The 16,231-nt window shown below is 37.1% G+C and overlaps 1 protein-coding gene across 50 annotated transcripts in view; it reads right to left on the bottom strand.

Moving 5' to 3' along the window:
* TENM3 (teneurin transmembrane protein 3) overlaps positions 1 to 16,231 on the bottom strand; it is a 2,581,468-nt gene that overhangs the window by 180,859 nt on the left and 2,384,378 nt on the right. For all 50 annotated transcript variants that reach the window (XM_085000902.1, XM_021076354.2, XM_085000908.1 and 47 more), the window contains one exon: positions 2,622 to 2,859. In XM_085000902.1, the coding sequence (XP_084857028.1) occupies positions 2,622 to 2,859 (238 nt within the window). The remainder of the gene's footprint in view (positions 1 to 2,621; positions 2,860 to 16,231) is intronic.

The following is a 16,231-nucleotide window of genomic DNA, read 5'->3' as shown; positions in this document are numbered from 1 at the left end:
ATTTTTTTGGAGACAATGAGATAGTAAGAATTGCTTCTAAACTATAAATGCCTTTTTGGATCTTGATGTGACTCCAGATCTGAAACTCACTGGAGATGGCAGATCAGAACTACTCTGTTGAGTAGAAATTTCCAGTACACAATAAAATCGATTGTCTCCAGCAGCAGCAAATGTTAAACTCATTAGAGAAAGGAGATAAACACTTTTATAGAAGCAAGAAACTGCTGGTGGGAAAAAAAACTTTTTAATAAATCAAAATGAAAGCTACAGTGAAGACAGGACAAGTCTTTTATGTCTTCTGTACTGAGTTGATATGCAAATTACTGAGATTTTCATGGATTATTACATGTCACTTGTAACCAACTATTATGGTGTATACTGGAAGAAGAAAATGGAGGAGATAGGAGAAAAAAACCGAGATTCTTATCTGTATGTAACTGAATTTCATACTTCATAGCTTATATCCTTTAAATGAGTTTCAGAAAAGCAGGAATGAGGAAGATGAGTCTATGTATAAATAACAATAATTGCCAAGGATGAAATTCTACACTAGATTAAAAAAATAAAGGCAGACACAAGTCTGGATGAAGTTGTTAATGTAGTTGAAACTGAGACTGAAAATCATACCCAATAGGGAACCTTAACTAAAAAAGGAAAAAATCAATGATAAATAAGTCTGGTTCTTCACCTCAAGAGTTCCAACCAAGTGAGACTATTAAAGAAACCACAGTAGCACTACGTCAGTGCAGTGTGAAATTTTCACACCACTGCCTAGGTTGATTCACTGAGCACCTGCAAGTTGAAATGCCCATTCTTTTCATTAGTAATATTACAAGATCAAAACATTGGAAAACGAGAAGATAACAAAACTACACTACAGATTAAAAAATGTTTGCATGATAGGGAGTTCCCGTTGTGGCACAGCAGAAACAAATCTGACTAGGAACCACGAGGTTGTAGGTTCAATCCCTGTCCTCGTTCAGTGGGTTAAGCATAGGCCGGCAGCTACAGCTCCGATTTGACCCCTAGCCTGGCAACCTCCATGTGCCATGGGTGCGGCCCTAAAAAAAAGACACAGACAAAAAAAAGAAAAGAAAAAAAAAGCTTGCATGATTGACAATTTTTAGAGTTATTATAGTTTCTAGATATGGGTGAGATAATATCACCTCGTAGATTTCCTTTCTAAGTCAATGCATAAAAGTATAAAATGTAATTCCACTGATGGTTCACTAATGGTATTGCTTTGAAATGGAATTTCAAATGGCATGGCTTTGACATCGCCCTGAGAGTGATTTCTTATAGGTCTGAATTTCAAGAAATCAGCTACAATTTCATCTACATCTACCGTGGGTTGTCCTCTAAACAGCCACAGTCTTTCCCACCAACAAAAATTCCTTAGTATATAATATGAGAAATAACAACAACACATGTTACCTTGCCCCCTAATTATTCCAAATATCTGCAGTATAAGATAAGACATGGCTTCAAGGATCACCAGCTTTCCTATCAACAGTTTGTGAGGCTTTTGTGCTAACTACCACATCCACCCCCGTCCCGAATTAAACACATTTTTGATGACCTAACTTGGCACAGTTCATAAATATCAAAATACTTATTGTCAACTACCGTGCAATTATCTATATTCAGTTTGATGACTCAACTGAAAAGTTACTTTTCACCTAATAAATTATTTCCTAAAAGACAATAGTGAATCAGTGTTGATTAGTTGTTCAGGGTGTGCTAATTAATTACACTGGGTAAATTTAGCTCTGTGCTAATAACCTCAGGAAGAAAAACTGTGTTCATGACTCTGCCTTTAAGTGAAGAAATTTGCTGTTTGCCTACTTCTAATTTCTCCCAGAAGAGTGTTCAGTGATACAAAATAAACCATAAAACCCAACTACTCTTGGCTGACACTGTAGATAAAAAGACAAGGGTTCTTTGGACACTTGTTCTTAGGTCAAGAGTAAAAGAAAAGACAGAAAATTTTCTTTTTCCTGATTTTTTTAGGGCTGCACCTGTGACACATGGAAGTTTCCAGACTAGGTGTCTAATCGGAGCTATAGACACTGGCCTACACCACAGCCGTGGCAATTCGGGATCCAAGCTGCGTCTTTGACCTATACCACAGCTCAGGCAATGGCGGATCCTTAACCCACTGAGCGAGGCGAGGGATTGAACCCTCATCCTCATGGATACTAGTAGAGTTCATTACTGCTGACTCACGATGGGAACTCCTGACAGAAAGATTTTTGATTGCTGACAATGACAGTGAGGACCTCCTGCTAGTTCATTCTCAGGGCAGAACTGGTTTAGATCACGCAATTAATAGCCAAAACAGAAGCAAAACAAACAAACAAAAAAACTGGATGGGAAAGTTTATTGGTCCAGCAACCAAAAGAGTACCGATAATCTGAAACTGTTTTTAGAGAAGACAAAACAGAGGGTATATAAGAATGGCAAATCTCCCTTGATGAGGAAAAGGTTGGACTAGTTTACGGTTCAATTTGAGATGTTACGAAAGCAGTTTGTTGACTACTGTGAGGTATGCCTTCTCTGCACAGGTACACTGCGTGGTCCTAGCAATCAAATGTTCTGCAAGTCACCCACTGAGGACTCACCTGCTTTCCAGTGGTACATTACTGCCAAGGACCCAGCTGTCCTGCAGCTGGACGGACTCGGGTGTGGTTTGCAGCTCGGCGGGCAAAGCAGCCGGCGGGGCCGGACTCTGGTTCCTTCTATTGGTCAGGGAGTTTCTATTCAGAGAAGTGATGGATGGATGCTGCTGTGCAGGGTGCTGCTTATGGGAGGGTGGCAAAGGCTGCAGGGTGGACTGGCCTTGGTTGTTTGCAGGTTGCTCTGAAAAAAGAAAAGGAAACTCATTATATCTATATGTATGTGCACATACACGTCCATACACACTACCAATTTCTTGGGGATCCACTGCAGATGAATTAGAATTAAAAACTGCATATAAATCCATAACCTAATACATTTGCATATTATTCTATTAAGCGGGTGTTCAGTGACATTCTCTAAGAGCAAGTTTACCCTTGATACACAAAGTTCTAATTAATATACAACAGATGGTAAAACTGCTTTTGGTTTTAATTTGTTTCAGATTTTTTTTTTCATCTGGTTTTATTAACACCTACAGAAAACAGCATCTGACAGCTCCCCTAATGTGCCTTTAGATTTCAGCTTTTTTTTAACAAACCAACCCTGAAATTAAATGGGTAATTTCAGTAGAACACAAAGGTTCTGGAAATGCATATAATCCCTATAATTATTTAATGGAGTTTTTTTAAGCTTTATTTAACTGCAATAAATTATTACAAGCTAGTTGCTAAACAGCAGTAGACTACTCTAGTTTAGTGCATTTCAAATAAGGCAGATCTGCACTATGATCTACTAATAGACGCTAAGTATTCTTTAGCAGAAGGTCACTCTGTGAAGCAGATGTTGTTTCATGGATATTTAACAGACTGAATCACATCTGATTACAACGTCAGAAGACTCATATACTTAATGACCGTTACATCCATTAGAACACACACAGAACAGATTTTCCAATTTCACAGTATGCAGTACCACTACATTTTGGAGTAAGTCATAGGTGACCAGAGCGACTCATGCCACAATGTCCATGGTATGAATATCCTGTTCTAAACCTGAACTGAAAAGGATCCAGTAACTTCAAGACAAAAACACAACAGTAGCCTATAACGAGGAAAACCTTCCCTAAAGCTCATAAGTCAAAAGTTAAAATACACAAATGGGAACATCTGAGACCCACTTCTCAATCTCATTACCTAGCTTTGGACATGCTAGAATTCACAGCTACTACATTTTAGCAAACAGACAGATGATTCCTTAATTTAATGCTAAACTCATTATGGTTCCACGCACATAAGATGTCAATTTTTGACTAAATGCAGTTCAAAGTGCAATATAATTTTAAAGTGATGTATTAAATCATGCTATTAATATAAATACACATATTAAAAGAGAATAGGAAACACGGGGACGATCTTTCATCTACAGTGTGAACTCCAGCAGTGATGATTAAACCAAATAATACAGTCTAGCACTGTAATTCTCGTTGCATAAAATGAATACATGATATGTAATAGTTTGAATATATATGATCAAACCTCTGTACAGAGTACAACAATTAAAATAACTCCTTCCATAGCATATAATATCCGTAATTACTCCATGTTTCCAGTGGTCTCTAATAATCTGTATCATATCATTTAACAACTAATAATTTTTTACTCTTGAAACACGGGATAAAGATACGTCTAAATACATGAAACAGAGCTGCCTCCTTGCACAGTCTCTATACTTGAAGATCCCGCATACTAGAAACTACAGAAATCTTACTTGGTCCATTCTTTTGGGGTTCACAGAAAATTATGTGTGCCTAAATAAATATAAGTTAAATTGAAATTAGCTTTGAAGGAATGTCAGGGTTAAAATAGCACATACAGTTTTAATTGTGTGAGAAAAAAGAAACGAACGGTTTAAAATTCATGGAAGATTTATTATTCAGGTATCAAATAACTAATTAGCCTTGTTGTCCCTAGCATCAGTGCATATGCTTAGAAACTCTAGAGATGGCTTTAAGGAACATTTCAAGAAGCTTGCTTATAGGATGATATAATAAGGTGCAGTAATGAGCGCCTAGACTAGGCTGGCCTCCTAACACAGAGAAAAAAAGAGACAAATTTCAAAAGGAAAAGTATTAAGATGGTGTCTAAAAAGAGGCAGATGAATGGAGCAGATGACTCCATGTTTTTAAGCACAGCTCCATGAAAGAATGGTATTATATGAGGTATGACATAAAATATTACAAATTAGATATTATACTATGTTGAGGGACGCGCAGGGTAGTAGAAATCAGAACACCAGATTTAATTCCTGATTCTGTCAAGCATCATGATAGTGAGTGAGCCTCCATTTCCTCATCTGTAGTGTGGGAAATAAGACTGTCCCATCTAGAGGGAGTTTCCATTGTGGCTCAGCAGAAAGAATCTAACTAGTATCCATGAGGCTGGGGGTTTGATTCCTTGCCTCACTCAGTGGGTTGGGGATCCAGTGTTGCTATGAGCTGTGGTGTAGGTTGCAGATGTGGCTTGGACCCCACATTACTGTGGCTGTGGTGTAGGCCAGCAGCTGTAGCTCCGGTCTGACTCCTAGCCTGGGAAGTTCCATATGCTGGAGGTGTGGCCCTAAAAAGCAAAAAAAAAAAAAAAAAAAAAGATTGTTTCATCCAGGAATTAGCACAATCTAAAGATTCAATGAAATGCACTCATTCATTCATTTATTCAGACACTTATTCAATCCACAGATATTTATCAAGCTTCTATGTTCCAAAGATCTGCTGAGTCAATAACAAATACATGCACTGCATAAATGGGAAAGTATCATAAATATTAAAACTGTTATTGAAAAATTAAATAATTTTAAGATCTATCATCATCACATTTCAATATGTTGAACTGTTGAATTTAAGCCCTACTACCCAAAGCAATCTACAGATTCAATGCAATACCTATCAAATTACCCATGACATTTTTCACAGAGTAGAACAAACAATCCAAAAATTTATATGGAACCACAGAAGACCAAAGCAATTCTGAAGAACAAAAACCAAGCAGGAGGCATAACTCTCCCAGACTTCAGGCAATATTACAAAGCCACAATAATCAAGTCAGTGTGGTACTGGTACCAAAACAGACAGACAGAACAATGGAATAGAATAGAGAACCCAGAAATAAACCCAGACACCTATGGTCAATTAATCTTTGACAAAGGAAGCAAAAACATAAAATGGGAAAAAGTCTTTTCAGCAAGTATTGCTGGGAAACCTGAATAGCTGCATGCAAATCAATGAAACTAGAACACACCCTCATATCATGCACAAAAATAAACTCAAAATGGCTTAAAGACTTAAATATAAGACAAGACACCATCAAACTCCTGAAAGAGAATATAGGCAAAACATTCTCTGTCACCAACCTTACAAATGTTTTCTCAGGTCAGTCTCCCAAAGCAGCAGAAATAAAAGCAAAAATAAACCAATGGGACCTAACCAAACTGACAAGCTTTTGCATAGAAAAGGAAACCAAAAAGAAAACAAAAAGACAGCTTACACAATGGGAGAAAATAATTTCAAATGATGCAACTGACAAGGGCTTAATCTCTAAAACATACAAACAACTTATACAAGTCAACAGCAAAAAAGCCAACATGGAAAAATGTGCAAAAGACCTGAATAGACATTTCTCCAAGGAAGATATACCAGATGGCCAACAAGCACATGAAAAAATGCTCAACATCACTGATTATTAAAGAAATGCAAATCAAAAGGACCACAAGATACCACCTCACACCAGTCACAGTGGCCATCATTAATAAGTCCACAAATAAGAAATGCTGGAGGGGGTGTGGAGAAAAGGGAACCCTCTTGCACTGTTGGTGGGAATGTAAGCTGGTACAACCACTATGGAGAACAGTATGGAGGTACCTTAGAAAACTATACATAGAACTACCATATGACCCAGCAATCCTACTCTTGGGCATATATCTGGATAAAACTTTCCTTGAAAAAGACACATGCACCAGCATGTTCATTGCAGCGCTATTCACTATAGCCAAGACATGAAAACAACCCAAGTGTCCATCGACAGATGATTGGATTAGGAAGATGTGGTATATATACTCAATAGAATACTACTCAGCTATAAAAAAGAACAAAATAATGCCATTTGCAGCAACATGGATGGAACTAGACACTCTCATACTGAGTGAAGTCAGAAAGAGAAAGACGAATACCATATGATATCACTTATATCTGGAATCTAATATATGGCAGAAATGAACCTTTCCACAGAAAAGAAAATCATGGACTTGGAGAATAGACTTGTGGTTGCCAAGGGGAAGGGGGAGGGAATGGGATGAATTGGGAATTTGGGGTTAATAGATGCAGAATATTGCCTTTGGAATGGATTAGCAATGAGATCCTGCTGTGTAGCACTGGGAACTTTATCTGGTCACTTATGATGGAGCATGAAAATGTGAGAAAAAAGAATGAATACATGTATGTGTAACTGGGTCACCATGCTGTACAGTAGAAAATTGACAGAACACTGTAAACCAGCTATAATGGAAAAAAGTAAAAATCATTATATAAAAAAAGATTTTTATTCATTTTTTTAATCCAAAAAATTTTTTTTGGCCATGCCTATGGCATGTAGAAGTTCCCTGGACAGGGATCAAATCTGAGCCACAGCAGTGATAACATTGGGTCCTTAGTCAGCAGCACATCAAGGAACTCCTAAAAATTTTTAAATTTTTTATTGAAGTATTATCGATTTACAATATTGTGTTAGTTTCTGGAAGATTCTTATTCTTAAAATATAAAGAGTAGGTTAAAAACTTCCATTTAAGGTTTCAAAAATAATTAGTTCTGCTGTGGCTTTCTTTGGATTCACTTATTCATTGAGCAAGTAAGTACTGGGAACTTGTAATGTGGAAGACATAATGCAATGATCCTTGTTCTTTCCAGCTGTCTGTGAGGTTATTTCAGCACACTGGGTTCTGCCTGCTGGGGCCTCTTCTGATTTGACTACCTAATCAGGAGGCTTACCAAGAGAACAAATCCAGATAATGAAAGCTAGGTTCAACCTAAAATTTGATGGAACAGGAATTCCCGTTGTGGTGCAGCAGAAACGAATCTGACTAGGAACCATGAGGTTACAGATTCAATCCCTGGCCTTGCTCAGTGGGTTAAGGATCCAGTGATGCCGTGAGCTATGGTGTAGGTGGCAGGCGAGGCTCAGATCACATGTTGCTGTGGCTGTGGTGTAGGCCGGCAGCTACAGATCCGATTTGACCCCTAGCCTGGGAACCTCCATATGCCGTAGTCCTAAAAAGACAAAAGACAAAAAAAATAAATAAATAAATTTGATGGAAAGGAATAAGTGCAGAGTCTGAGCAAGAGGAGAGAGACCGCCTGGCCAGAAATTTAAATTCTGCAGCCGAACAAAGAGAGGCAAAATCCAAGGATTCGGATGGTGCTCAAGGCTAATTCTATAGGATGTGAGAAGCAGCTGGAGTATGTATTTATCTCATCTAATTTACTCAGGATAGATTGTTTCTACAGTCTTACAAGATAAAATAAAATTTAACATAGAGAAGAAGATAGAATAAAAGAAAACAGAAGTGGGAAAGATAAGATAAAGGCAGATATGAGGCGAATGGACAAAATGCCTGCTGCCTATGCCTTTTTTTTTTTTAAGTAGGATACAAAGCTGGCTCTAAATTACCTTGTGGCAAGCACAAAGAGGGAAAATGATAAGTCACATGATTGGGAGTGTTTTTAAGACCAAAACATTTGCTTAAGAAAAGTTATGAGAATAAACAGAATATTGTAAGTCCTCATAGGAAGACAGTTGATCATCCAGGGAAAGTTTTACAACTGAGGTTCAAAGTGGGCACAAGGAAACAAAGAAAAGAGTTTAGACGTGGAGACCAGCATTTAGAATCTAATTCTGGTGGGCAGATCCACAAAGAACAACCAAAGCATCAACCGTAGCCTTTGCTTTAAGTTAATCCACTGATACAGGCTTTGAATGGGCTTGAGAAAAAGTTTTAGATGGGGCAAGGAGACCTCTCAGGCATCAATTTTGAAGTTCCCAAAAGCCAGTTCTGTCGTTTTGCTTCTGGAAAACTCCAAACAGCTTTCTAGTGACAATAAAACATAACACAAACTCTAAGCATGAACATGATACACATTCAAGATAGCCCCCAAATATTTTTATGAACGTTTCCCCCATAAATCCTCCTGTGGGGGAAATTCTATCTGTGTCCTAGTTAAGTTTCCTGTACCCATTGTATCCCACACACCTTTCCAGTTCTGCACAGTGGCTTCTATCGGAAAGACATTTTCCCTCCATCTTTCTATATTCAAACCCTGGGCATTTCAAGCTCTAAGAAAGATGACATCCCTTCTGCTTTCTTCAAGTAGGTCAGTTCTTTCTTCTTTGCATCTTCCTAGAGTCTTTCATCTTTCTTTTCCAAGGCTCTTTTCACTTTCCCCTCTGTATTATAACTAATTTTATAGGTTTCATGTCTCCTGTTAAACTCTCTATGAAGAATTACCTATGAACCTCCAAAGACCACATGATCATATTCAACAAATATTAGTTGAATGAATGACTATTTGTGAAGAGGTCAACGAAGGGAGAGTTGAAGTGGTACCAAATGGAGCCTGTCCATAATGTCTTTAATTGTAAGGTAATCTGCAAACATGTCTTATTTTCCCAACTAAATTCTCATGTGCTGAAAGGCAGGGAATCTTAATGTAAAGCTCTTTGGATTTTTCAGTACCTTCATATGCTAAGCCTTGTACTTTGAAGACTCCTAAAAATACGCTGAATGACTGGTGACATTTGTGCAATAACATGACCTAGAGGGGTCATCTCATCCAGGCGGGACAGTATGTAATTTCACCCTAGGAATTGGATTTTTGGAATATTTCTTTTGAACCATGGCAGATGTTCCAATATTCAAAATCTACCTTTTAAGATATGCAGATATAGGAACGAGTCTATAAAGTACATAAGAATATGTAAAATACAAACAAACCTGTAAGACAGGAAACAATACATGAAATATATATTATAGTTTGCCAAATATAGTGTGTTTTCCTGGTATTTTAAAACAAATGATTAGAAATGCTCCAAATATTTTAGGAAAGGTGCAGGTTATTTTTTTCCACTATTATTCCTTTTTTTAAAAAAATAAAATTCTTGGCAACATACTTACCAGAAATTATATATTATACCTAACTAGTGCCCTTTCTTTCAGCCTACCTTTCTTTGTTCAAGTCCCTGCTGCTCATGTAACTGTTTGGCTTTCATGACAGCCTACTAGTTGCTTATTTTTATTCGATAAGCTGAATGCAAATGATAGCAGATTATTTGTTCAGATTTATGTTATATTAACAAATATTAGACTAAATAATATTTGATGTTGCTCATTTTGCTCAGCTCTTTGCCACCAAAGAACTCAGCTCCTTTAAGAACATCGAAGCCCGTCCCATTAAACCTACCAGAACGGAGTAAGAGCCTGGATCACGATATACACAGTAAGATGTGCTGACGGTTAGAGTTTAAAAGCTGTTTGATAATGGAGTAGACTCCAGTTTAATCAATGTATAAAACCCAATTCCAAGCAAATGTAAGGTATATTAACTGAGTTCTCTGGGGGTTGAGGGGAAGAAACTCTTGACAACTTTCCTGGATTGAGAATCTGCGGTAGGAACTAGTGATGTGGAGGGGGCCATAGAGACAAACAAACAACAATAAATTCAGGATCTTTATTTTTCATGGGATACTTATTTTTCAGTGGGATATATATACATATATATTTATAAAAGAAAAAATATATATATTTTTTTCTCTTTCAGCTGCGCCCATGGCATACGGAAAGTCCCAGGCTAGGGATCAAATCTGAGCTGCAGCTGCGACCTTTACCACTGCTGTGGCAATTCTGGATCCTCAGCCCACTGCTGGGGGATGAGGATGGAACCCGGGACGCTGCAGAGACAATGCCAGATCCTTATCCCACTGCCCCATAGTGGGAACTCCTTTCAGCAGGATATTTTCTAGAAGTTACGTGTTTCTCTGTGCTTCATTTATTTTACAGTGTGTATTTAAAGAAATCTAAAACCCACAGTGCCTGACATATAATAAGGGTGAAAAGGCAACTTACTAATGGTAGGGAAGAAACAACCAGTTTCAAGACAGAATATCATGAGGAAAGACAAAGTAACTGAAGAGCCCTGTGGGTAACTAATACCATTATCACAAGAAGCAGAAACACGCTATCCAGTATGTCTGAAGAGGAAATATTTTTTCCTTTAACAGGCAACAAGACAAGAATCAGAAATGTCATAGGGATCACAATAAACTACTGTCTTGGCAGTTCTCAGAGAAGAGGGAATCTGATCTCATAGTCATGAAGTTTAGCTGAGTCTCTTTTCCCATCTAGTATGGCCAGAGAATCATGCCAGGAGTTAAATTAAAAAAAAAAAAAAGTAACATATCTTTTTTAAAAACAAAAAACCTATCTGGGAATATCTGCGGGTCTGAATTTTTTTTTTTTTTTTTTTTGTGTGTGTGTGTGTAAATTAAAAGCCACTACAGGCAGCTTCCAGACTGTGAGGTGCAATTCAGCGGAGGCGCTCTCTCTCTCTCCTTTACAGCCTTGAGCTGTGGTCTTGGGGGAGCAGAGTGGAAATGGACTTTCAAACGGGAAAGCTGGGAGAGAAAATAATAGCTGCTGGGAGATACAAATCTCTTTGTGGGAGGGTATGTCCACATTTGTACCTGTGCCTCTGCCCAGGTGGGAGGGACTGAAAGATGAGTGTGAGAGGAGAGGTGACGGGGAGACAGGGGCAGGCACTTACTTTGAGCAGCTAGTCCTGAGGCTTTGTCCCACCCCGTTCTGTCCTTTCCTATTTATTCTGTCCTCTTTCTTCCTCCCCTGCAGCTCAGCTGTGGGCTGGCTGTAACTGTCCCCAGGGAAGAAACACTCTATTTTGGAAGGGAGATAGAAGCTAGCGGCTGAGAGCTGGGCTGCTTTAAAATAACTGTTTGCAGTTTGAGTCCAGTCTGCTAACAACAGACAAATGGATGATGGAGAATGGAGGGACAGACAGAGGGAGGTGGAGTGAGGAGGAAGGGGGAGATGAAAGAGAGGGGATGAGGCTGGGGGTTGGAGAGAAACACGAAGACAGAAGCACTTTTACCTTGACCAAACTAACAGAGAACTGGAGACACATCTTCCTCCTATGGCTCGAGTACTCTTGGGTACCAAAGACAGCAAGTTGAATAAAAAAATGAATAAACTCTGTTTTAGGCCCTCCAGGACTATACAGTAAGATACACAGACCATGTTGAACTAGATAAATATTTGGAAGGAGCCAAGCCCATTTACTGGGGAGTAGCAAAGTTGGGATTAAAGCCTTTGTTTCTCTATCACAAAATTCATTCTTTCTCACTTTACTTCCTGGCTGTATCCTTACCTTCTTCCCACCTGCCTCAAACAAAACCGAAGTTTTCTTCCAAACTGATCTCTTTCTTCAAACAGGTGTCCAAAATAAAACACATGGCCTGGACCCTTAAAACGCTATACCCTCCGTCTAAGAGTAGACTTGAAAACTTTCTCATCGCAGAAAGAACAATAAGGAATCTTGCTGTGCTGTCTTGAGCGTGGGTGGGGAAGAAAACAACTTCTAAAAATGTCAACCAGCAGCCTGGGCTTCTCTAGAGTTGGAGTATCAAGGTTGATACTTTTACTATCTATATATTCAATATTCTGTGATGATCCTTGTGGGCACAGAAACTGAAAGAGAATGGATATGTGTACATGTGTGACTGAATCACTTTGTTGTACAGCAGAAATTATCACAACTTTGTAAATCAACTATACTTCAATAAACTTAAATAAACAAAACCAAACCAAAACAGAAAACATAGTTTGGGACCCCAAGCTAAGAAAGTACCATGAAAAGCGGTGTTCCCCAGCAACAATTCCTTCTCTGCCACGCACCCCTCCTCCGCCCCGCCCCAGGAACACAGAAGAAGCAAACCAAAAATTCTTTAGGAGTATGCTCTCAACCCAAATCACAAGGATTTCCACAGATAAAACCCTACTTTCAATGAATTAACTGTCCAAAAATAAAAAATGTACGAGAAAATCTACCTTGAGTCAAAATCTACAGACAAAACAGCAGCAAGAAAGTGTTTCTCTCTAAACTTTAGATGATATAGCCATAAGGTAAAACTATAAGTAGGTTTAGAATGATTACAGATTTAAAAGAAATTAAGAACATAAGACACTATGAAAAAAAGAGGCAGTTTCTAAAGAGGTAGAATGTGGGAGTTCCCATCGTGGCTCAGTGGTTAATGAATCCGACTAGGAACCATGAGGTTGCGGGTTTGATCCCTGCCCTTGCTCAGTGGGTTAAGGATCTGGTGTTGACGTGAGCTGTGGTGTAGGTCACAGACGTGGCTCGGATCTTGCATTGCTGTGGCTCTGGCGTAGGCCAGTGGCTACAGCTCCGATTTGACCCCTAGCCTGGGAACCTCCTTATGCCGCGGGAAGCAGCCCTAGAAAAGGCAAAAAGACAATAAAATAAAATAAAATAAAAATAAAGAGTTAGAATGTGTATGCAAGCCATTGAAACTGGAAACTTACTGGGTAGCTTAAACAGAATTATTAGACATAGCTGTAGAGAGTACCAGTGTGTTGAAAAAGAGATCTGGGAAAATCACTCAGATGGTGTTGGAAAGACCAAGAGTGCTTAAATATGAAAGAGTAATTTGAAAAAAAGAATGAAAGCTCACTATACATTCAGTGAAAAGTTCCAAAAGGCAAGAACAGAGGTTTTTTTGGGAAACAGCTTTCCACCATACCTATGGCTGTCAAATTATACAGAATATAAACGTACTAATCTCTTTTTCATTTCAAATGAATTATCTCTGCCATTCTTTTTTTTAATCACTGGATACCAGCTTTTCGGACTTACGGTTTATTTTAAAGGCAAGTTCTCTTGAATAGCAATATCTTCCTCTTTGAAAATATTCTGGCTTCCTTAATGGCTGCTGGAAAGTACATACTTAATCTAAAATGTCCATCACTCTAACCTATTTCAGTGGGTGGAAACACATGGCAATGGCTACCTCCTGCTTTCAATATACTTAACACTAATGATGCCACCAACATATTATCCTCTCTAGAGGTCTGAGTTTTCCATAATCATTTCTTACAGAAATATATGTATAACCTATCTATTATACATGTGTAGAAAAATGGATGAAAATACCTTTAAAATGTCTCAGTATATGCTTCAGGACATTCTTTGACCCATTTTAAAATATTTTACCTGAGAAAGTAAGCAAAAAAGGGAAGAATCTGTCCAAATCTTGACAATGAAGAATTGTTGACATACAATCAATAAAGACTTTTCTCTCCTCTCTGCTTTCCTAATGGGCATTTGATTTTAGTGCAATTAAATTTTATTGACTTTAAATGGAGTTATGATATGATATAAAGTACATATTTGTAATATGGATAAGAACAGGCTGGAAGGAAACTAAAAGCTATTCCTATGTGATAAATGGCTTACAAAGAACAAGAAAAGCAAGCTGAATATTCCAAATAATGTAGAATTTGCTATGCTTTTTAGATAACATATTCTTTATCACAAAGAAAATGTCTGGTATAGAATAAAAAGTACTAGAAAAGGAAACAGGAGACACAGGGTTGAGTACTTGCATTTTTAACTAACTAAAGGTAACCACATAGAAATCAACTAACTTGTGAGCCTCAGTTTTTCTCTTCTGTCAAAGAATGGGGGTGTTGAGGTGGTAGAGTGAGATTATGGAATGATTTTGAAAGTTTTTTAGCTTTAAAATTCTATTTCAGGTCCTATATGATATTTTCTTGAAACATATTAGTATATGTTACAAATATTAAAAATTTTTAAGATAAGACAACCTACTGACTGGGAGAAAATGTTTGCAAATCACACATTCAAAAAGAGGTTTAATATCCACAGCATATAAAGTACTTACGTAATGCAATAACCAAAAATACCCCAAGCAATTGAATTATAAAAGTAGATAATATGAGCAGATATTTACACTTTTTATATTTGCTGAAGTTTTTATCTCTTCCAAAATTATATCTTTTTTTTTTTTCCCATAAGAGGATCTACTAGAAAAACACTTAGAAACTAATTAAGATGCATTCATACTACTTTAGGTGATTAGGAAACATGAGGTTGTTCAAGCTTGAGGGTGTCTCTTTTCTTGGTGTCCAGATTTCCTTTGGCAAGCTTAAAGAAGACTTCCAAAACTTTTATTTCATTTTTGCAATAACATGTTCTCAGTTAAAAACATTTGACTGATATCTTTGTACAACTTCATACTCCACAGTTGCTTATCTAGATTTTTCACCTTCGCAACTGAAGTAAGAATTCACCATCCCATTCCTGCTAGGTCTAAGTTAGAACTATTTAAATAAAAGTGTTTTCAGAATAGAAACAGACTCACACAGACTTTGGAAAACTTATGATCACTGAAGGGGAAAGTGTGAGCTGGGAGTTTGAGATGGATGGACTAGGAGTTTGAGATTGGCACATGAACACTGAAGTATATGGAATGATTGGCCAAACGGGACCTGCTGTATAGCACAGAGAACTCTACTCAATATTCAGTAATAATCAATGTGGGAAAAGAATCTGAAAGAGAATGGACATGTGTACATGTATAATGAATCACTTTGTTGTACAGCAGAAATTACCACAACATTGTAAATCAACTATACTTAAATAAAAACTAAAAAAAATTTTTTTTGTTAAGATAATTTAAAAAACCTTAGCAGAGTATCTTAAGTCATACATGTAAAACACTTAAGGGACATAGTGTAAAAAAATTACTTTACCTCAGAGGTAAATATTACAAAAACTGTACTATAGTAATTCATATAAATACCTACCACATTATCTTATGTCATAAATAGTAAAACTAACATTTTTATTTTTTCAATAAACCACTCTGTGTTACCTTATGCTTCACTTAGTAACATCTTAAGGAATGTTAAGTAAAAATCATTTTATATCAAATTTAAATTTACTTCAGATTTTGACTGTTAAAATTGCTTGTGAAAACAATCATGTAAAATGCCAGAATGGAACTTTCAAACTTAAATAAAATGATTTGTTTTTGAACAGTTATAACACATTTAAATTATAACACATTTAAATATTACAGCTAACTAGTCAATTTTAGGAAAAAGAGATTCAGCCTACTTTATCTGAACTTTTTTCTAATTTTTTAAAAACAAATATTTCAGAAACAAATATTTCTCTAAGTGATTAGAGAACACACAGAAAATCCCAACAACTCTGCTGATCTGGTTCCCCCCAAACATTAACTTTGGCATTGATTTTTTTCTTAAATGTTATTTGCTATCATATATTGATACCTTAAATTGAAATAGAATCAAATTTTCAGTTTCCTTCCAATTATATTATGACTTCTAAGCAGAGATGTGTGTTATCACACATATTAAGTTAGAAGTTTGGGATTAACATATACACACTAATATACATAAAATAGATAATCGACATGGACCTACTACTCAACATTAT

The sequence above is a fragment of the Sus scrofa genome, chromosome 15 (assembly GCF_054392235.1).
Source record: "Sus scrofa isolate SSC_HxYL_T2T_F1_AM1 chromosome 15, Sscrofa_HxYL_maternal_Yorkshire_Landrace_v2.0, whole genome shotgun sequence".
NCBI lineage: Eukaryota > Metazoa > Chordata > Mammalia > Artiodactyla > Suidae > Sus > Sus scrofa.
This window is presented reverse-complemented; position numbering and strand designations above follow the sequence as displayed.